The 23122-nt window shown below is 39.8% G+C and overlaps 1 protein-coding gene across 7 annotated transcripts in view; it reads left to right on the forward strand.

Moving 5' to 3' along the window:
• Positions 1–323: 323 nt before the first annotated feature.
• Positions 324–23122, forward strand: part of PRPF4B (pre-mRNA processing factor 4B) — a 43264-nt gene continuing 20465 nt past the window's right edge. For 6 of the 7 annotated variants that reach the window (XR_009211400.1, XR_009211399.1, XR_009211398.1 and 3 more), the window contains exons 1-6: positions 325–512; positions 10577–11770; positions 15971–16144; positions 19686–19841; positions 21413–21494; positions 22730–22940. Coding sequence is in view for 1 of the 7 variants with exons in the window: in XM_032141501.2 (XP_031997392.1) it covers positions 472–512; positions 10577–11770; positions 15971–16144; positions 19686–19841; positions 21413–21494; positions 22730–22940 (1858 nt within the window). In the remaining 6 variants the exon portion in view is untranslated. Of the gene's footprint in view, positions 513–10576; positions 11771–15970; positions 16145–19685; positions 19842–21412; positions 21495–22729; positions 22941–23122 lie in introns of all 7 variants that reach the window. The other variant, XR_009211402.1, reaches the window with a different exon arrangement.

The following is a 23122-nucleotide window of genomic DNA, read 5'->3' on the forward strand; positions in this document are numbered from 1 at the left end:
TAGCGAGATGGTTAAGCATTTACTGTGTCTCTAACACCGATCAGGGGAAAAATAATCAATTCGTTTGCCCGAGTTTAAGAGAATTTTCACCCAACTTCTAGTCTCCACAGCCAATCAGTTCTTGGAACCGCACACCCGATGCCGACATCCCTCTCTTGTTGGCTCCCCTCGTTAGCGGGATTCAATAACTAAACGTCCATTTCTAGCATTGACTGAAGAGCTCAAGCTTGACACTCGCCCTCAATCCTTAGCAGCACCGCCCACCATGCTCCCGGAAGCTGCGACACTACGCCCTGCGCTAGTCCCGGGACGTGGGGTTTTATATCCGGATTCTTAGCGCGGATTCAGAACCCGCTCTTCCCTACGCGGTCAGCACATGCGCGGCAGCTCTTTTCCGTCTTCCTCCACTTCCCCTACCTTCCACCGTCCGGGAGCCGCTGCCACCGCCGCCGAGGAGTCAGGAAGTTCAAGATGGCTGCCGCGGAGACCCAGTCGCTGCGGGAGCAGCCAGAGTAAGTAGTCTCTGTGAGTGGGCCAGAGGCTGGAGCCCGGGGACTGCCGGGTGGGAGCTGCACGGGCTGGCGGGAAAGTTCGGGCCTAACGGCGAGAGTCAAACTTTGCCTTTTCCGGCGCGATTCGTTGTGGGGTGGGAGGCATGGGGAGCAGGCGGCCTTCGAGCTTCCTTCTCCCAGAGGCCGCGGCTGCTGGGGTGAAGGCGGCCGCGGCCTGCCGCGCGTCGTTGCCCCGGGAGGCGTAGGCGCGAGCGGCCTCTACAGGTCCGGTGCGCGTGGCGGCTGCCGCGGCAGTGAGGTCGCGCTTTCCTATTCCTCCCTTGGGGACCCATCTGAGCTCCCTGGCCGCAGCTCTTAGCGGCATCGGTGTTGGGGACACGAGGGTCAGTGGCAGCAGGCGGGGCAAGCCCGAAGTCCTTTCTTCTTCATGCGGTACCCCCAGTCGTCCTTTTACTGGTGTCAGTTTAGGACCTGAAAGCAGAGAGCGGAGGTGCTGAGGTCACACTCTCTGGCCATCCCAGAGCTAGTCTGTGGCTAGCGGGATACTTGATCTCGTCACCTTGTACTCTTTAGTCCAGCAGTCACCCAGTATTGTTTTGTTTTGTTTTGAGTGCCTGCCGGCAGCTTTTTTACCAACTTGCAAACTTGAGGCAAAGTAAGATAGAGTCTTTGGTTTTGAGGCCTGGCTTTTTTTTTTTTTTTTTTTTTTGCCTGAGTTTGTAACCCTTCTTTAGGAGGACGAGTGGAAGGAGTAGTGGGACTTGCTAGCTACTGCCAAACCACTTTATGTCTATAATTAAGCTAATGTTAAGAATCCATGCGGCCAAATGAAAAATGCAAAAAAAAAAATACGTGTGTATGCTGCAAAGGTTAACCATTGATTAACTAAAAGCAGTATTTTGCTCTTCATGTCTATGTTAGGAAGACTCAAACAAAAACCTTAATGGAGAGAATGGATTTTACGGCAATGTTCCTATAGCGACCGTTTTTTTTTTTTTTTGCATCTGCACTGTCTGATCTGTTTCCAGCCATCTTAGAAAGAGGTATAGTCTCCAGCAACTTGTGACTGAGCGATAAAAGAAATCTTTGCCACCAGACAACCTGACACTTAATTGCTGTGCATCCAGTTTTGGGCTCCTCAATCATGTGCATTACTCAGCTAGGCAGAGAAACGGAATTTTTAATTAAGGGCTTTTCAAAACTGCAGTATTATTTTTACAATTTGACTTAGCAGAGAACAAATGGATTCTGAGGTTTTAAATTAGCTTTAACCTCTTACTGTTTCTCACCAAGTTCATTGTGTGGCACAGTTACAGTGTTTATGCCAATACAGTGCAGATCTCATGCTATGTGGTTACATTTTCTACTAATCTGAAAAGTTCTGTAGTATTATGTCCATTTATTTGATTTTAGGGATGTTTCAGATTCATTTCGAGGAGTGGGTCAGCCATAGTTTATTCACATACTGTATTCAAATAATATTAGACTTAATAATTTAAAAAATACATATTTAGGCCTCTCCTGTATGAGTAACAGAGATAATCTTTAATTTCCCTTCTCTTCCCCACAGAGCACTTGGTGTAAATGGAAGATTTGATCTGTATATGTCTCACTTTCAGTAGTTTGAAAGTATTTAACAAAGAAGATAACCATTTGGTATGAAAGCAAACACTATGCCTGGTGCTCGTAGTGAGTCCCTGAATACAGTATCTACAACAGTTCTTTAGAGAACACTGAGTAGTTTACAGTTATATAGAATCTATTCAAAACAGAAAATTTAGAAAGAATAAATATGAGAAGCAGCTTTTAACCTCCCCGAAGGCTTTAATTCTTTTAACAACTTAACAACCCTTTTATTTATAAAAAAAAAACTTCTATTTTCCTTATTTTAGAGATGATGAAACTGAAACACAGAGAAATTAAGTAACTTGCTCAAGGTCACACTCAGCGGCACACCCATTTAAACTCAGGCAGTCTGGTTCTAAAGCCCTGCTGCTAACTGTTGTACTGTCTGGCCTCCCACTATACAATGTGGCTTCTTTTTAAATTGCTTTTCAAGTATGAATTTTTTTTTGTTTTTTTCCACTGTCCCAGAAAGATCCATTTTTTGATATGACATGTCTAATTTATTGAGAACTAATTTCTCAAACCTGATTTCGCAAAGCGGAGACCAGAGGGAAGGTTTTAAGACTAGTCGGTCTTTTGGACCCATTCTCATTTTTATAGCTGCATTAATTCTTTTTATTCGTTTTATTTATTTATTTTTGAAACACGAGCTCTTGTCACCCAGACTGGAGTACAGTGACATTATCATGGCTCACTGTAGCCTCAGCCTCAAGTGATCCTCCGCTACCCCAGCCTCTGGAGTAGCTGGGACCACAGGCATATGACACCATGCCCAGCTGATTTTTTTTTTTTTTTTTGAGACAGAGTCTCACTTTTTCTCCAGGCTAGATTGCAGTGGTGCGATCTTGGCTCACTGAAACCTTGGACTCCCTGGTTCAAGCAATTCTCCTGCCTCAGCCCTCCCGAGTAGCTGAGATTACAGGCACGTACCACCACGCCCAGCTAATTTTTGTATTTTTAGTAGAGAGGGGATTTCACCTTGTTGGCCAGGATGGTCCCGATGTCCTGACCTCGTGATCCGCCCACCTCAGCCTCCCAAAGTTCTGGGATTACAAGCTTGAGCTACCGTGCCCAGCCATGCCTAGCTAATTTTTAAATATTTTTGTAGAGGCAGAGTCTTCCCATGCTGCCCAGGCTGTTCTTGAACTACTGGGCTCAAGTGCTGCAGGTACTAGGGAGTCTGAGGCAGGAGGATCATTTGAGCCTAGGAGTTTGAATCTAGCCCAGGCAACATAGTGAGACCCAGTTTCTTAAAAGATATATGCATTTTAACTTGTCAGAGAAATAGGCTTAATTACTTTCCCGGTAAATAGCAGTGGCGTTCACTTTGCTCACCACTAAAAAAAAATTTTAAAGAATTGTCTAGCTTAAAAACGGCTTTATTCATATACAAATTTAAATCAGTCAGTTCTCTGTGTCTCTGTATATTTCGAATGCCTACCAAATAAATTCACTAAGACTATTGTTTGGAAAAAAATGTGAAAGAAGAAATTAAAATAACACTGGTGGTTGGTGATTGGTGACTATTTTATTTTTTTGAGACCGAGTCTCTGTTGCCCAGGCTGGAGTGCAGTAGCGCAATCTCGGCTCACTACAACCTCTGCCTCCCAGGTTCAAGTGATTCTCCTGTCTCTGTCTCCCGAGTAGCTGGGATTACAGGCATGCACCACCATGCTCTGCTAATTTTTGCATTTTTAGTAGAGACGGGATTTCACCATGTTGGCCAGGCTGGTCTCAAACTCCTGACCTCAGGTGATCCGCCAGTCTCAGCCTCCCAAAGTGTTGGGATTACAGTCGTGAGCCACTGCACCTGACCGTGACTATGTTATTTTAAAGGCGTTCCACGATTTTCATTCATTGTGCTGGATGCCTCAAGACTTGGGTTTTTTAAAAGGTAAGACTTAACAAAGCAAGTAAATACTGTTAAGCAACCCCATGTTGTCTGCACTTCTCATTCACCTTTGCTTCCAAATAATGTGATCTGAAGAATGTTATCCAGTACTCAATAGGTTCTCAATAAATATTTGTTTTGTGATAAACCTGTTGTGACCAGGTTGGTATACACATCCACTTGGCTAAATGTGGGATATTAAATTGTAAAATGTTAATGTTAAAGTGTAAATTTATATAAATGAAATGTATATGGCCTATATTTATTGTCAGTGTAAACTATCCAAGAGGACCATTAGGTTTCTTAACAAGAAACCTTTTTCTTGAGCTTTAGAAGAAAGTCATGGATAATAAACCTAATTTAGCTATTTTAGCACAAGCCCATTGTATGTAATACATTATGCCATTGACTCAATGTTTCAGTTTTCCAGATTGACCTGGTCAGACTTTAGTTGTGATTTGTGACATTTGCATTGAGAGATGAGCTGAGACTGGTAAAGATCCATTGTATGCCTAGCCCTTGTATAAGAAAATGCTATAATTAAGGTTAACGTAATTGTACCGAGCTGGTAGCATTTTTAGCAGGAACCTACTCATTATTTCTTGAGATAATACTCATTAATTTACAATGGAAACTAGTCACTCATGGGAATGACCCTTCTACAGTGGTACTGGTCATCATGATGTATTTCTAATTCCCAGAAGCTCTAGGAGCTAGATTTTCTTTTGATAGAAGTTGATTCCTCTATGGGTAAACTCTTAACAATTTTTAATGAAACTCCTAAGATTTTTGTAAATTGTTAGAAAAGATAAGGGTTCAAAAAACTGATTTTCCTTCAGGAGGGGTTGATGAAATATAAGTAATTTTGAATATCATGCAGTCAGAAAATAGGTGTGTGCCTACTGTGTGTGTGCACTGTGTGAGGCACTGGAGATAAAACTGAGCAAAGCAAAATCTTAACTTTCAAGTTCTAAGAGTCTATAATAGATAGTGTAAACCAGCTTTAGACAACTTTTATATGCTTTTTGTTTGTTTGTTTTTGAGACAGAGCTTTGCTCTTTTTGTGCAGGCTGGAGTGCAATGGTGTGATCTCAGCTCACCACAACCTCCACCTCCCGGGTTCAAGCAATTCTCCTGCCTCAGCCTCCCGAGTAGCTGGGATTACAGGCATGCACCACCATGCCCGGCTAATTTTTTTGTATTTTTAGTAGAGATGGGGTTTCTCCATGTTGGTCAGGCTGGTCTTGAACTTCCGGCCTCAGGTGATTCACCTGCCTCGGCCTCCCAAAGTGCTAGGATTACAGGTCTGAGCCACTGTACCCAGCCTTTTTTTTTTTTTTTTTTTTTTTTTTTTTTGAAGACAGAGTCTAGTTCTGCCACCCAGGCTGGAGTGCGATGGCGCAATCTTGGGTCACTGCAGCCCTCGCCTCCCAGGTTCAAGCACTTCTCCTGCCTCAGCCTTCCGAGTAGCTGGGATTATGCCCGGCTAGTTTTTTGTATTTTTGTAGAGACAGGTTTTCACCATGTTGGCCAGGCTGGTCTTGAACTCCTGACCTCAAGTGATCTGCCTGCTTCGGCCTCCCAAAGTGCTGGGTTTACAGGTGTGAGCCACTGTGCCTGGCCTTATGTTATTCTATGTATATAATTGACACAAACAATATTTACTGAGCACCTGCTATAGATTAGATAATCTAAGCCCTTAGAGCAGTGAACTAAAATGAAAATTCTGCTCATATAGTGCTTACATTATAGGGAGAGACAAGAATTATATTAGTAGTAACAATTACTTTGGAGAAAAATGTTAAGCACAGCGGAGAATATGTGTGCAGTGGGGTGGTTTTGCATTTAAAATGGATTGATCAGGAAAACTTGTTTGAGAAAGTGACGTTTAAGCAAAGACAAGGTAGGCAAAGGTAGCCAGGAATGCATGTATGTGGGGAAAGAATTCTTGGCAGGAGAAACAGGTACTACGTACCTGAGATGTGAGTATGCCTATTCAGGGGACATGGTGTGGCTGGAGCAGGGTGACCGTGGGAGAAGGGTGTTAGGTTTAGAGTGTGGGGGATGCAGGGCTGTAAGTATGGGACCTTTTGCTCTGGATAAGGTAGAAAGCAATAAAGTTTCACAAAGAGTAGTGACATAATCTGACTTTTAAAGCATCTTAATCAAATGGAAGATCTTTTGACTGACTTGAAATAACAGCCTTCTCACTGGTTTGTTGTATGTGTGACCTTAGGCAAGTCCCTTGAAACTCAAAAGTCTCAACTCCAAATGGAGAGATATTTCTTGAAGACTTAGTGTGACAGCCTTTTATACTATGAACTCATTTAATTTTCATAAGCCTATGATTTGTCAGTACTATTTCCCCATTTTTTACAGTTGAGGAAACTGAGGCACAGAAGAGCAACTTACCTAAGGTCACAATAGCTTTGTCATGTTGGAGGCAGCATTTAAACCAGGTAGTTTGACTTCAGAATCTATGCTCTTTGATGCTATTCCTAAAAATAACATTCTTATTAGCAGCCCTCTCAGCTCCACAGGATTTTTGTGAGTAAATATATTTATCTAGCATCTACACAATAATAATAGCTTATTTGGCGGGGGGGGGGGGGGGGGGGGGGGGGGGGTTGGTCTGTGCTAGACACTGTCATAAGCATTTAACATCTATTCACTATGTAAACTTCATAACACCTTTGCAGGTAGGTACTATTATTTTCTCTGTCATGTAGATGAAATGCCTGAGGATCACTTGCCAAGACCAAACAACTAGTAAGTAATGGAACTGGGATTTGAACCCAGGCAGTCTGGCTCCAGAGACTGCTTAACCACTCAACTATCCTTTGTCTTGAGGACAGTCTTGAGTTAAAACTCAAAACTTTAGGTAATTTTGAATTTGAGCTTAGTGAGTAGAATTTTGTACTTTGGGCGCTTAGATTTTATGTGCCTAAAGATCATTCTCAGTCTTTAAAGACTCCTACCTTCATAACTTGAATTAGCCTAAATTTTCTCAGACTTTTCCCCCTGTAAGTCAAGGTTCAGGAAAAAAAAGACCTTCTGGATGATGGGATGGGAGATTTCTGGGGAAAAAGGGTGAGAATATAGCCTATATGAAGAACAAAGTTGAAATGTCTTGGAATCTTTTTACTGAAATCTACGTGACTTCTTTCCCTTCCATAATAAAACAATGATGGCGTTTTGTTTTTTTGTGTTTGAGATAGTGTCTTCCTTTGTTGCCCAGGCTGGAGTGCAGTGCGTGATCATGACTCACTGCAGCCTTTAACTCCTGGGCTCAAGTGATCCCCTCCTGGGTTCAAGTGATCCTACCTCAGCCTTTTGAGTAACTGGGACTAAAGGCACATGCTGCCATACCCAGTTAATTTAGATTTTTTTGTAGAGATAGGGTCTCACTGTGGTCCCCAGGCCGGTCTTGAACTCCTGGGCTCAAGGAATCCTCCCACCTCAGCCTCCCAAAGTGTGGGGTCACAAGTGTGAACCACTGCACATGGCCTGGTGGTGTTTTTATAATACCAAGATACTGCACTTTTTCCAAGTCTTTGAGAAAAATTAATGATCCAGAGAACACTACTGTATTTGTCATGTGTCTTCTCATACTCCATTAGAGAGAAGTCAACCCAAATTAAAACCTGACTTTCACCAGAGGACGTAGCTTCTCCTGCACATCTCTTAAATACCTTTTCCTGCCAGAAATGGAAGTTGGCAATGTGACATCCAAAAATCAAAGTTCTTTGAGTATGATACCCTGTAGTGGCTATGTGTTTTTCACTCCCCCTCATTGTTGTCAACTAATTAATAACTTCTCAATCATACCACCATTCTCTCTCCCCCACCTTCTTCCAGCAAGTTTATTCAAGACTGTGATACCTGGCTGGACAACCTACTTTTGCAGTTCCTGGGCCTCTGTGACTCCAGTGAACCTTTAATTCTCTCTCAACTACCCACTCCTAGAATCATACACTATCTTGTCATCTCTTGGAATTGGTCTACTTGGAATCTTTTTTTTTTTAATGAGATGGAGAATTCTCTCTGTTGCCCAGGCTGGAGTGCAGTGGTGTGATCATAGGTCATTGCAGCTGCAAACTCCTGGGCTCAAGTGATCTTCCACCTCAGCCTCCTGAGTAGCTGGGACTACAGGTGTGCACCACCATGCCTGGCTCCACTTGGAATCTTAACCTCAGTGTCTTTCACAACACTGATCTACTTGAAGTTTGCTATATATAACTGCCTTTTCTCGCCTTCTTTCTCTATTTGAAATGCCCCCTTTTCCCTTCTTGTTAATTCCTTACTCATTCTCTAGGGCAGTGTTACTCAATTTTTTTTTTTTTTTGAATACAGGGTCTTGCTCTGTCTCCCAGGCTGGAGTGCAGTGGCCTCATCATGGCTCATTGCAGCCTTGAGCTCGCAGGCTCAAGTAATCCTCCCACCTCAGCCTCCTGAATAGCTAATTTTTTTTTTATTTTTAGTAAAGCTAAGGTCTCACTATGTTGCCCAGACTTGTCTCGAACTCCTGGGTTCAAGTGATCCTCCTGCCTTGGCCTTCCATGGTGCTGGGATTACAGATGTGAACCATTGTGCCTGGGCCAACCTTTATTTTTTAATCCCTGTCTTTCTCTGTAAACGTTTCTTCTCTCCTCCTAACATCCCTGCTTAACAAATTGGTTTCTTTCTGTGATCTACAAAACACTGTCCCTGACTGTTCTCAAAATGAGTTTAGGTGATTCTTCAGTGTTCCCATAATGCCCCTATTTGTCTTCATCATTGCACTTCTCCAGTATTTTATGGTTATGTCATGTGACTTAGTTTTCCACCAGACATTAATTTCTTTGAAGGAGGCAAATACTGGTTTTGTGCATCTGTTTTCTTTCTTTCTTTCTTTCTTTCTTTCTTTCTTTCTTTCTTTCTTTCTTTGTTTCTTTCTTTCTTTCTTATTTTGAGACTGCGTCGCACTGTGTCACCCAGGCTGGAGTGCAATGGCACAATCTCAGCTCACTGCAGCCTCTGCCTCCCAGGTTCAAGAGATTCTTCTGCCTCAGCCTCCCGAATAACTGGGACTACAGGCATGTGCCACTACATCTGGCTAATTTTTGTATTTTTAGTAGAGACAGGGTTTCCCCATGTTAGTCAGGCTGGTCTTGAACTCCTGACCTCAGGTGATCCGCCCACCTCGGCCTCCCAAAGTGCTGGGATTACAGACGTGAGCCACCATGCCTGGCTTGTACATCTGTTTTCCTGCCACATGGATTAATGCTTACCCGTGGTTGGTGAGTTTTTTTTAAATGTTAAAGAGATTGTGAGTAGACTGATGAATTCTTAGGTTGCAAGGATAAACTTACTAAAAGTATAGGAGTGTATAATATGAAGACCTGACAAAATAATCTATAACTTCCTCCAAAAATAGTCTGATGGCCTGAATCTAGATAATTTAAGGCCACTTTTGGTCTGATATTCTAGGATGATGGTTTATTATTGAGTAACTTTTAAAGAGAAAGTTAAATAATGCTTTTGAACCAGTATTTAACCTGGGATTATTAAACACCAAGGGCTTGATAAAATAATTTAGAATCATAAACTTTTTAACTCAGCATAAGCCAAACATTTAAGCACAGAATCCCCCACTTTATTTATTTATTTATTTTCATAGCATCTGTTAATGTGAATGTATTTTGGGAAACTGAGTTCTCATTTGAAATTCAGAGAGATTAAATCACTTGCTGAATGAATATTGGGTTGTACTATATTAAATTACTGGTATTAGACTTGTTGACTTACAAAAGGCCCTTCCATGTGGTTCAACCTAATGTCATATGATTGCTTACTATAAGCCTAGAGTCCTAACTTCTGGTTTAGTTCACTTTGAAGATTTCACTTTTGAGGATGTGTTTATACTATCACCATCATCAGTATCAGCTACCAATGCACATTGATTGAGTGCTTATTTTGGGTATAGCTCAGTATTAGCTCTAGAGTTTTGTTTTGTTTTGCTTTGTTTTTAAGGTGTAAGATGAAATCCGCTTAAAACAAGTGACCTTCTGGGTTTACTGTAGAGACACCAAGTTTTATGAATTTCAAGTGGAGAAGATTAGTCTTCCAATGTATGTTAATAGTTAGTAGGTCTTATTAAAAAAGAAAATGGGCCCTTTGGTTGTTAATGTGTGAGAAATGTTGGTTTAAAAATTAAGTTACTGAGTGGCTCCTTGTACTAAATCAATGTTAATGAGGTTTTGCTGTGCCTGCTTTGCTTTTCCCTTTTTCTCTAACCTGTAATTTTTAAGCTCACTCCATTAGGGATTTCCTCTAATACTTTTGGTGAGTTCAACCATTAGAAACACAATAAAGTTGTATCACTATCCAGCTCAGTTCTTGCCGTAGACCTTCTCTGAAATAAAATGTCTGAAGCTGTTCTGAAAAAATTTTAGTGACTGACTTCATGTATTACATTGAGATGTATTTTCTCATTACTGTTATTTTGTTATGACTCTGAATACTTGATAAGTGATATGATTTTAAAATGTGTTTGATATATTTATAGGATGGAAGATGCTAATTCTGAAAAGAGTATAAATGAAGAAAATGGAGAAGTATCAGAAGACCAGTCTCAAAATAAGCACAGTCGTCACAAAAAAAAGAAGCATAAACACAGAAGTAAACATAAGAAACATAAACATTCCTCAGAAGAAGACAAGGATAAAAAACATAAACATAAGCATAAACATAAGAAACACAAAAGAAAAGAGGTTATTGATGCTTCTGATAAAGAGGGTATGTCTCCAGCAAAAAGAACTAAACTTGATGATTTAGCTTTGCTAGAAGACTTGGAAAAACAGAGAGCCTTGATTAAGGCCGAACTTGATAATGAGTTAATGGAAGGAAAGGTCCAGTCTGGTATGGGGCTCATTTTGCAAGGTTATGAGTCTGGCTCTGAAGAAGAGGGGGAGATTCATGAAAAGGCAAGAAATGGAAATAGGTCTAGTACTAGATCTTCAGGTACAAAGGGGAAACTTGAACTTGTGGACAATAAAATTACTACAAAAAAACGAAGTAAAAGCAGATCCAAAGAACGGACTAGACATAGGTCTGATAAAAAGAAAAGTAAGGGGGGTATTGACATCATTAAAGAGAAAACAACTAGGAGCAAGTCAAAGGAGAGGAAAAAATCGAAAAGCCCATCCAAAAGAAGTAAGTCTCAAGATCAAGCAAGGAAATCAAAATCCCCTACCCTCAGAAGACGATCTCAAGAGAAAATTGGTAAGGCCAGATCTCCTACTGATGATAAGGTTAAAATTGAAGATAAAAGTAAATCAAAAGATAGGAAAAAATCCCCAATTATAAATGAAAGAAGTCGAGATCGAGGTAAAAAATCCAGATCCCCAGTTGATTTAAGAGGTAAATCCAAAGACAGAAGGTCACGGTCCAAAGAGAGAAAATCAAAACGGTCTGAAACTGATAAAGAAAAGAAGCCAATTAAATCTCCCTCTAAAGATGCTTCATCTGGGAAAGAGAATAGGTCACCCAGTAGAAGACCTGGTCGTAGTCCTAAAAGAAGAAGTTTGTCTCCAAAACCACGTGATAAGTCAAGAAGAAGCAGGTCTCCACTTTTGAATGATAGAAGATCTAAGCAGAGCAAATCCCCCTCTCGGACACTGTCTCCTGGGAGAAGAGCCAAGAGCCGATCCTTAGAAAGAAAACGACGAGAACCAGAGAGGAGACGACTTTCTTCTCCAAGGTAACTTGTGTACAAAATGTTAAAGCTTTTTACCAATGCATGAGATTTTAAACGGAAAACTAGAACTTGTGGGCAATTAAAAATGAAGTAGTAAAAATAAAAATAAATGAAGTAGTAATGAGTTTCATAATTTTAAGTAACCCAGTCCATTAACCATGTTAATATTTGCACTTTTGTTGATGAGTATTTTAAGTATAGGTGTTCAACAAATACTGAGCTTGATGATAGAATTGGGTTTTTTCACATTCTTGATTTAATACCTAGTTTGCTAAGGCACTGCTTTCAATCCATGTAATTTGGCTGATAAATCTTCATTGGGGGCGTTTAGAGAGAGGATTATTACTTCATGAACAGTGTAGGCTGAAACTCTTAACTTTGAAAAGGGGGAAAGGTAATCAGTTTAACAATTGTGTTCTGTTCATTCTCTTGTATTTGCATGAGTTTTAAATTTTAACGGTATAAATAGAAACCAATACCAATATTTTTTGGTCCCCAAAGTATAATTAAAATGGAAAATTTTGTATTAATACATATAATCTCATTGTTGAAAAGTAGTATCTCTTAAGCTTAAGAAGAATAGTATATGAACTTATTTTGTACTATTTGAATAATATATTGTCTTAGTTCTTATAAATCCTCATGTGATTATCTTAACTCATGAGGTGAAAGGGCTCTCATACCTAATTTATAAATGAAATAGAATCAGAGAATATATATAATTTCCCTAGGATCATAGAATGAAAGTATTTGCGGGGAGGAGTGTTTATACCACTTAAACTACTTTAGAAACAGATTTCTTAATGTCTTTTTTTGTATTTAATATTTAAGTATTATGAAATTGCCAGCCAGGTTTTGATTATTAAGAGTATTGGCTTATACTGTATAAGGATGTTATTAATTCCTAGCCATTTACTGTGTTCATAATAATATTTTTTGTGAATGGGTATAAATATAAACTCACCCTGAAAGTGAAGTCATCATATTTTCAGAGAAATTTCAAATTTTATTTCCAAGTACTGCGTCTTAAGAGCGTCTTGATTCTTTACTTCTGAGTGGCACTGTAATGAAATAGCCTCTTTTTCCTTTGGCTTCCTGGATTGAGGCAGTGATTAGTTTTACTGATTCTGTTATCTCAAGTGCTTCTTAATTATCCTGGTGGTCTTTCAGTTTGCTTTGTTTGAAGAGCAAATTCTGAGGAGTTTATTAAGGACTAGAGCTGACTATTTGAAACAAAAATATTTTTTTTAATTACCGAAGTGGTGCATAGTTATTAAAGAGAAATCCAAAGAAGCCTGTAAATTGGCTCCCTTTTCATTTCTCCACTGTCACTCCTTAGAAATTTACGTTATCTTAGGTCTTTCTTTGTACAGACAATAACGTGGATACAAGGGATTTTTTTTTTTTTTTTTTTTTTTTACAAAACTGGAGTCATATTATTCATATTCACACGTGGCTTGCTTTTTTCAGGAAACATTTCTGTGACAAAACATATAGATTGTTTTTCATTCTGCCTAACAGCAACTGGTATTTTAGTGTAGATGTATTATAGTATCATTGTCCTATTGAAACTGATGAAAAATTTAGGTTCGTTCCAGTTTTTCACTATTTTATGCGAAGATGTGCATTGGTTATGTGTGAGGTTTCTTTATAGAATAGACTCATAGAAGTGGACTTGCAAAGTCTCAGGGTGTGTACATTTACATTTTAGAAAGTTATTGCTAAATTTCCATCCAGGAAAGTTAGATCAATTTCTACTTCTACTTCTATGACTATGTAAACTGCCCCTTTTCCTAAAACTTTATTAGGAAAGTTTAGGAAAACCTTTATTACCAGGATACCATATAGTATTTTGTCACTCTTAAAAACAAAACAAAAAACCCAAAAATTGTTTTAATCAAAATTTCTTAGGTGACTAGTGAGGGTGAACATTTTTATTTTCTTTATTTTTATTTATTTATGTATTTTATTTTATTTTATTTTTTGAGACAGAGTCTTGCTCTGTTGCCAGGCTGGAGTGAAGTGGCGCAGTCTCGGCTCACTGCAACCTCTGCATCCTGGGTTCAAGCGATTCTCCTGCCACAGCCTCCCAAGTAGCTGGGATTACAGGCACGCACCACCATGCCCAGCTAATTTTTGTATTTTTAGTAGAGACGGGGTTTCACCATGTTGGTCAGGCTGGTCTTGAACTCCTGACCTTGTGATCCGCCCACCTCGGCCTCCCGAAATGTTGGGATTACAGGCGTGAGTCACCGCGCCCAGCCCATTTATATTTTTTAACTGGTCTTTTGAGATTGTACGTGTGTGTGAGCAGATTAAATAAAAGAGTTTCCTCAGATGGCCCTATCAAGAAGTAAGCACTACCAAGAAGTAAGCACTACAGATCTGAATCAAAGTCTACCTTGCTCATTTTGGCTGGATCAGAGAAAGATTCTTGGGTTCTGTATACTGTGCTGAAACGTGCAAGGCAGGTTGTGTGTTTAGGTTTTTATTTAATGAGGAAGGCCGGTTGCAGTGGCTCATGCCTGTAATCCAGCACTTTGGGGAGGCTGAGACGGGTGGATCACCTGAGGTCAGGAGTTCGAGACTAGCTTGACCGACATGGAGAAATCCTGTCTCTACTAAAAATATAAAATTAGCTGGGCGTGGTTGCTCATACCTGTAATCCCAGCTACTCAAGGCTGAGGCAGGAGAATCGCTTGAAGCCGGGAGACAGAGGTTGCAGTGAGCCGAGGTCACACCATTGCACTACAGCCTGTGCAACCAGAGCAAAACTCTATCTCAAAAAATAATAATAATAAATTAGGAAAATACTGTAATATTATTTGATTATGGAGACAAACCTATTTATAGTCTGACTGTTCAGATTGAATAGTTGTGACCAAACCTGGAATAACATTAAGAAATATTCAAAACCTGTTTTAAAAAATTAAGCTGTAGAAAGGCCTGTTGTAATACAAATATCACATTAAACAAGAGTAAAACTCACTGAAAGGTACTTGTGTGATAAGTGTTGAAAAGTTGAGTTTTTGTGGGGTTTTTCTGGGGAGGCTGGAGGCAGGGTCACACTCTGTCACCCAGGCTGGAGTGCAGTGGCATGATCTCTGCTCACTGTAACCTCTGCCTCCCAGGCTTATGCAGTCCTCCCACTTCAGCCTCCCTATTAGTTGGGACTATAGGCACATGCCACCACACTTGGCTAATTTTTATATTTTTTGTAGAGATAGGGTTTCGCCATGTTACCCAGGCTGGTCTCAAACTCATGATCTTAAGTGATCCATCTGCCTCAGCTTCCCAAAGTGCTGGGGTTATGAGTGTGAGCCATCACACCTAGCTATTGTTTTTGTTTTTTTGAGACAAGTTCTCACTCTGTCACCTAGGCTGCAATGGCACAAACGCAGCTACTGCAGCCTCAACCTCATGGGCTCAGGCGGTCCTCCCTCAGCCTCCGAAAGTGCTGGGATTGCAAGTGTGAACCATTGTGCCTAGCCTATTATACTTGACATCAGAAAGAAGATTTTTGGCCAGGCATGGTGGGTCACACCTGTAACCTCAGCATTTTTGGAGGCCAAGGGAGAACTACTTGAGGCCAGGAGTTCGAGACCAGCCTGGGCAACATAGTGAGATCCCCATCACTACAAAACAAAAAATTAGTCAGGTGTGGTGGCATGCCCTTACGGTTCCAACTGCTCAGGGGGGCTGAAGTGGAAGGATTGCCTCAGCCTGAGAGGTCAAGGCTGCAGTGACCCATGTTTGTGCCACTGCACTCCAGCCTGGGTGACAGAGTTAGACCTGTCTCAAAAAAAAAAAAAAAAGATCCTTAATTGGAGAAATGTCAGGATGTAGAAAGAAAAACTCGTCAATGAAAATGGAATATTTGAATAAATGGAGTATTATACTCACTTGAGGAGGTTTTATTTGAGTTGTTTATTTGAAATTAGAATCAGTGACTTTACCGGTATGAATAACCTTTAGTAATTGTTCAAATTGTGGGACCAGAGGAAATAAGACCTTTCATTGTTTGCCTGCAATAACACCAAAATGTCATTGTGGTCATCTGAGTAAGTTTTGTTACAAAACACATTAATCAGAGTTCACTTTCTTTAGGCTAATGTGCCTGTTCTTACAGATGTTCCTTGCATATAGAAAAAAATCATTTACTTTGATTTATATTTCTTTTAATTTGCATTTGATCCCCTTAAGAACACGACCTCGAGATGATATCCTCAGTAGACGTGAAAGATCAAAAGATGCCAGCCCCATCAATAGATGGTCTCCAACCCGAAGAAGAAGTAGATCTCCCATTAGAAGGAGGTCTCGTTCCCCACTCAGACGTAGCAGGTCTCCAAGAAGAAGAAGCAGATCTCCTCGGAGAAGGTAAAGACATTTCATCCTTGTGATTCATTAAACTCTGAATGTTTTTGAACCACCAATGAGCTCAGTTGGTAGGTTTTCTTTTAGACCAGTTTTCTCTGAAAAATCGTAGTTGTGTTCCCATAGTTTCCTTTTACCAGCAGTCTCTACACATGGGTTTTCTTTGATATTGTTTCCTTTGAATTTTAAACAAATCATTGCTCATTTAAGATGCAATAAAATTAATCTTTTAAAAGTAGGACTTTTTTCTCTCTTTTATAAATCAGTACTAAATGAGCCAGGCTTAGGGATTTCTCTTTTTTTTTTTAACCAGCAAGGTAGATCATATAGTAGTAAATATATAGCCCAGTTTCTTACATTTTATATTAATTTTGCATATTGATAGTTACTGTAGACTTTGGCAAAGGCCTATTTAATTTGCCATAGAAACCATTTTATCTGAAGCATATGTAGTCAGTAATAGGTTAAAAAGGTGGTTTATAAAGCAGGGAATCATTTTTTAAAATTCATACATGAAATATTTTGATATAAAACATAAATGGGTATTTGTTCACCAATCTTTTAACATTTTTAATTGAAGTAATAAATGAATATAATTTTTAAAAACAAAGGCTTATATTGTAGCCATCTTTACATATCTCTCAGAATTTTTGTATGCTGTGTTCCTAGAAGTGGAAATGCATGGTCTGAGTACACTCTGGTCAATGAGGGGTTTTATTTTATTTATTTATTTTTTCACAACGTCTCACTGTGTTGCCCAGGCTGGAGTGCAATGGCGCAATCTCACTGCAACCTCCACCTCCTGAGTTCAAGCAATTCTGCCTCAGCCTCTCAAGTAGCTGGGACTACAGAGGTGCGCGTGCCACCATGCCCAGCTTTTTTTTTTTTTTTTTTTTTTTTGTATTTTTTTAAATAGAGATGGAGTTTCACTATGTTGGTCAGGCTGGTCTCGAACTCCTGACCCCAAATGATCCGCTCGTCTCTGCCTCCCAGAGTGCTGGGATTACAGGCGTGAGCCACTGCACCCGGCCACAATGAGGGTTTTTAATACTACCCCTCACCCGTGTTTCGCTTTTGCCTAATTTCATCACACTTTTGTTCTTCTAGAGTCGGTATAATCATTGTGATCGTGTATGTATTCATTGCTGAGCAAACAGTTGGGAGAGGAGGGAAGAGAGGACCTTCCTTCTGACACTGCTAGTCTCTGGCTCCAAGCTGATCTCAAGACTTGCTTTTTTCTCTCTTCCCTTTTTATAAAAAATGTCTTGTGTTCTGAAATTTTATTATGTGCCTCGGTATGTGGATCTTTATCCCCATTTATTTTGCTAATTACTAGATAGGCCCTTTAAAGCAGGGAGTTTATGGCCTTCTGGGAAATTTTTGTGCTTTTTTTTTTTCTTTCTTTCTGTTTTTTCCAATTGGACCTTCTGTATTGTTCCACGTATTAACATTTTATTCTTGTTTTCCGGAAATAGTATTTTTTATCTCTCAGACAATAGCGAGGTTATTTTGTGAGATTTTTGTTCTTTATAGTTTTCTTTGCTATATTGTGTATCTTCCCAGATTCCTTTTGCTGCATGTTTACCTTTTCATTTGAAGACTTCTCTCACAGCTGGATCCTTCATTGCTGCCTATTCTGACTTAATATTTAGGTACTGAGAAAGCTGAATGGGATTTTTCTTCTATTTTGACAGTGTAGAACTTGTCAGCAGCCGGGCGCGGTGGCTCACACTTGTAATCCCAGCACTTTGGGAGGCCGAGGGGGGCGGATCACGCAGTCAGGAGATCGAGACCACGATGAAACCCCGTCTCTACTAAAAATACAAAAAAAAATTAGCCGGGCGTGGTGGCGGGCGCCTGTAGTCCCAGCTACTCGGAGAGGCTGAGACAGGAGAATGGCGTGAACCCGGGAGGCGGAGCTTGCAGTGAGCCGAGATTGCGCCACTGCACTCCAGCCTGGGTGACAGAACAAGACTCCATCTCAAAAAAAAAAAAAGAACTTGTCATCTAGTAGTTATCACTTCAGAGTAACTAGATATTTTTGGATATCAGTGACTGTAGATGTATTTTCTTGGCCTATGAGTTTTCCGGAATCCTTTCATTTCCTCCTGGGAAATAGACCTGGCTACCAGTAGAGTTCTCTTCCTTCATAATGTAAACTTCCTTATAATCTGTCTCTCTTTGGTATGTGCCTCTCAGCATCTGGAGTGACCAACATTTCTCTAGAAAGTAAATCTTAAGTGTTCTGCTAGAATGTGAAGGGAGTGGTTGACATTTTCCACTGAGTTGGGGAGCGGACTGTACCGAGTCTGGCTGTTTATAAAGGCTTTCAACCAATTCTGTCTTCAGCTCTTACCTCACACCATCTTGCAGAGGATAGGGAGTCTCCAATTCCTGAGGCTTTCTGGGGGTGTTGTGACATGTTCTGACTGTTTCTGATTTACCTTGTGTGTTCATGTTGGACCAATATTCAGCTCAATTTCATCTGTTACTATTCTTTACTCCAATTTGCACATTCTAAGATTTTATTCTCATCTCTGCTATCATCTCTCTTGACATTCTCCTTGCCTGAGGGTTTTCCTCCCCTTCCCACCCCACCCGTCCCTTCCCCTCCCATCTTTCTCTTTTCTCTCTCCCCTCTCCCCTCTCCCTTCTCTTCTCTTTTCTTTTCTTTCTTGTGGTAGAATCTTGCTCTGTTGCCCAGGCTGGAGTGCAGTGGTGCGATCACGACTCACTGCAGCCTCAACCTCCTGGGCTCAAGGAATCCTCCCAGTAGCTGGGACTATAGGCACGTACCACCACACCCAGCTAATTTTTTTGTATGTTTTATGGAGAGAGGGTTTTGCCATGTTCCCCAGGCTGGTCTCATACTCCCGAGCTCCCTGCCTGCCTTGGCCTCCCAAAGTGCTGAGATTATATGTGTGTACCACCGCACCCGGCCCCCAGTTGTTGTTTTTTTTGTTTGTTTTTTTAAGTACTCATTTACTGTCATGTTAGTGAGGTTTCTTTAAGTTGAGCTCATTGAAACATACATATAACTTACATAAAGTAAAATGCTTTTTGTTGTAAAGTTGTGTGAATTTTGACAAACACATAAGTCACACTCAAGTTAGAGAACATTTTCATCACTGCAAGTTCCCTTTTGCCCCTTTTCAGTCTCTCCCTTCACTCCAGTGCCTGTGTATACAACCTTGGTGCTATAAGAATACAAAGAAACAGTAGGTATTTATCCCCATAGAGCTTATATTCAAGTTCAAGTTCATATCCATGGGAATAATTTCTTAGTTCAGAATTTGATAAGGAGTAGGTATGTTTTAGTTATCTTCAGCTAAGCTGATTATCTCAGTCTTTCTGATGTTCTGTTCTTTTACTTAAAATTTTCAAACAACCTTTTTAAAAAATAGACTATATTTTAGAAGAGTTAGGTTTACAGCAAAATTGAGTAGAAAGTAGAATTTCTGTATATCCCCTGTGTCCACACATGCATGCCTTTCCCACTTTGACATTTAAAAAAATGTATACCTGTCTTTTCTTCTTTAAATAGGGACAGAGGTCGGAGGAGCAGATCACGCTTGAGAAGGCGGTCTCGATCACGCGGTGGTCGTAGACGAAGGAGCAGAAGCAAAGTAAAGGAAGATAAATTTAAAGGAAGTCTTTCTGAAGGAATGAAAGTTGAGCAGGAATCTTCGTCTGATGATAAGTAAGAATAGAACTTTCCCATAACTTTGTTTTTCCAGTTTAGAGAAGTCTTATTTGACTTGGAAATTGTTAAATAATTTCCACCTAAATATTATAAGTGGCTCCATTAATTTGGCTCTGAATTTAAAAGTTAGTCTTTTGTGAATATTGTGTAGGTTGTTGTATCACAGACTTAGTAAGCGGTTTCTGAATTGAGGTGTTTCAGCTTTGGCTGGAGTGAATATTGGGCCTTCATTTTATTGTGAGCCTACCCTTTGTTTTTAATATGAACAATACATACATTAGTCCTGCCAGCCAGGACTAATGTATGTATTGGGAGGAATTTTCTATAAAAGTTTAGACCTTTGAGTTTGTGTTAGATGATACATACTTTGCAGTTGAGGCTATTTTGTGATGAGTGTCCTTTTTACAACGTGAAAATGTAGAAACATTTCAAGTGTCTAATACAATTGTGGGAACATTTTTCCCTGTCTCTGCAAAAAATACAAAAATTAGCCAGGCCTGGTGGCACACGCCTGTAGTCAGGAGGCTGAGGTGGGAGGATCGCTTGACCCTAGGGGGAGAAGGTTGAAGTGAGCTTGATCACACCACTGCACTCCAGCCTGAGCAAAAAGAGTGAGACCCTGTCTCAAAAAACAAAAATAAATAAAATGCAGACTTGATTGTCCAAGTGGAATATCTCAAAAATAAATGGGACAAATCTAAAGCCATTCTCAACAGGAGGTTATTTGCCTACCTGGGGACATGTCTGAGGACATTTCTTGTGATTCTTGGCTAGAGGCCAGGGATACTGCATTCTACAATACACAGGATAACCCCCCGCCCCCCCCCCCACACACACACAAAGAACTATCCATATCAAAAAACAAATCATGCTAAGGATGAAAAACCCTGATTAAAACCAGGTGATTAAAGTTGGATGGGGGAAGGGCATTCTACATAGATTCTGATATAATCAGAGTGTAGTTTGCCTATTCTTCTGCAGCGAACATTCAGCAGGTAAGATCATTAAAAAAGTTGCACTGGGAAGGATCATAAAGATTGTGGAGGTGGTATTTGAGGGATGAGTGCGGAGGGTTGGGGGCAGTGTTTCGGAGTAGAGCCACATTCCCCTTCAGATTATATGCAAATATTTGCATGTGCATTTTTGATAGGGAAATACGGGCATAGCTTTCTTGAGCTTTCAGGCGGTTCTGACATCCAGAAAAGGTAGCAATTTACTTATCTTACCTTTGCCGTCATTTTATAGGTGAGAAAACTAAGGCTAGGTAGGTAAAGGGACTTCACTAAGGTCATGGAAAAACTAGTGGCAACTTTTGTAAACCTGGAGTTATTTCTTTTATTCCCAATTTTGGTGCCATGAAATAGATGAGAAGAAAAGTGAGACAAAGGTTAGGTTAGTTCCCCACATTCCAAACCAGGCAGTTAACTGAGATGGTTTGGAAATAAAAGTAATAGGACTTAAGACTTTTGCCCTAACTTGCTGATGCCTACATTTTCCTGCCTTTAACTTTAAAATGTGTAAGGGGTATGGTTTTAGAATCTCTAAGGGTGTTCGAATTTTTCGTTAAGCCTTGAAGACTTTGATGTGGAGGAAGAAGATGAAGAAGCCCTAATAGAACAGAGAAGAATCCAAAGGCAGGCAATTGTTCAGGTATGTGATTTTAATGAAAAATAATCATTATTGTAGTAAAAGATTTTTTTGCTTTAACAAAAATGTAACATTAATAACAGTTAAACAGGTCCTTGGAAAAGGAGAGTATATATATAATTTGTGAGGTTTGAAAAAATGATCTTTTTTTAGTTACTAAAACTGAGATGGTTGCTCTTTGTTGGTTATACATAGAATTCTGGTTGTTTATACATAGAATTCTGATGTAAACCTCTTCTGTAAAACATGAGAATCTGAAGTTTGCTTTCTTTTTAAGTTAATGAACACGCATGAGTATAGAATAAACTGGAGGAATTTTATTTAGCAAAAAATTATGCATGTTACTATGTGAATAAAGTAAATATTTTAATATTTAGTAATGGCAAGTTTTGTAATGTGAATATGGTGGTTTAAATGAAACATTTGAAAAACAGTTTTAAGACTAGAGCCAGATGATGAAGATTGGGTGGGGAAAGAATATTATACAAAGATCTTGATATAGCCATTTAATTATAAGGTTTCGTGACTTGGAAGGTTGTCAGCTCTTCCTTAGAAGACAAAAGGAAAAAACAGCTGTGGCAGCTTACCTAAACACACATAGCAAACTGTAAATCAGATAATAGTATGCCACGTTGGAGTGAAGGACAGAACTTGCATCACCAGAAAGGAAGTAGGGCAAAACTAATTCCGGAGGAAGCTTACTTTTCTGGGACACTGGTAAAATTCTAGGTAATAAACTGATATCCCTGAAGATGTGGATTAATCTTTTTTTATTCTTGTTCAGGTCCACAACCCCTTACCTCCAGCCCTTGGGGCCATATGTGCTTCGGAACTCAGAGTTTTTGAGATTTAGAAAGGTGATATGGTGCATCTATTATGTGCCATCAGTGAGGTCTGCAGCAGACCCCATAATCAAACACATTAATATTTCTACGGTGAGGCATACTATAATAGTCACACTGGGGAGAAAATAAGACAATAAATGGTACCTCATCTGATAAGGTCCAGTGTTGCCACCTGATGAATGTGCACCAAAGAAAGAAAAACTTTTTCAGATTTTTGTGAATTTAGAAATTACATAAGGGATTGTGGATTTGACTGAATCAATAAATACCTTTTGGTTTGTTACATTATTTGATACGTTCTCTTAACTTTTCACTGCAGCAACTCTTAGCCATGAATGTATTTGGATAGCATCCAATTTTATGAAAGTATTATCTTTTGTATTGTTATTACAGAAATATAAATACCTTGCTGAAGATAGCAATATGTCTGTGCCATCTGAACCAAGCAGCCCCCAGAGCAGTACGAGAACACGATCACCATCTCCAGATGACATTCTGGAGCGAGTAGCTGCTGATGTTAAAGAGTATGAACGGGAAAATGTTGATACATTTGAGGCCTCAGTGAAAGCCAAGCATAATCTAATGACAGTTGAACAGAATAATGGTGAGAGATAGAGTTTTGTCCTGGCGACGCTTTTTTCTGAATTTTTAGCTCTGTAACTTTTAGACCTTGTTAGGGGTGGGATTGGGAAAAGTAAAAGGGATTAGACATGTTGCTTCTGCTAAACATTGCTGTAATGTAATATTAAATATGTCCTTACAAATGTTCTCTATAAATGTGTTTTT

This window comes from Hylobates moloch, unplaced genomic scaffold (assembly GCF_009828535.3).
Source record: "Hylobates moloch isolate HMO894 unplaced genomic scaffold, HMol_V3 SCAFFOLD_20, whole genome shotgun sequence".
Classification (NCBI taxonomy): Eukaryota; Metazoa; Chordata; class Mammalia; order Primates; family Hylobatidae; genus Hylobates; species Hylobates moloch.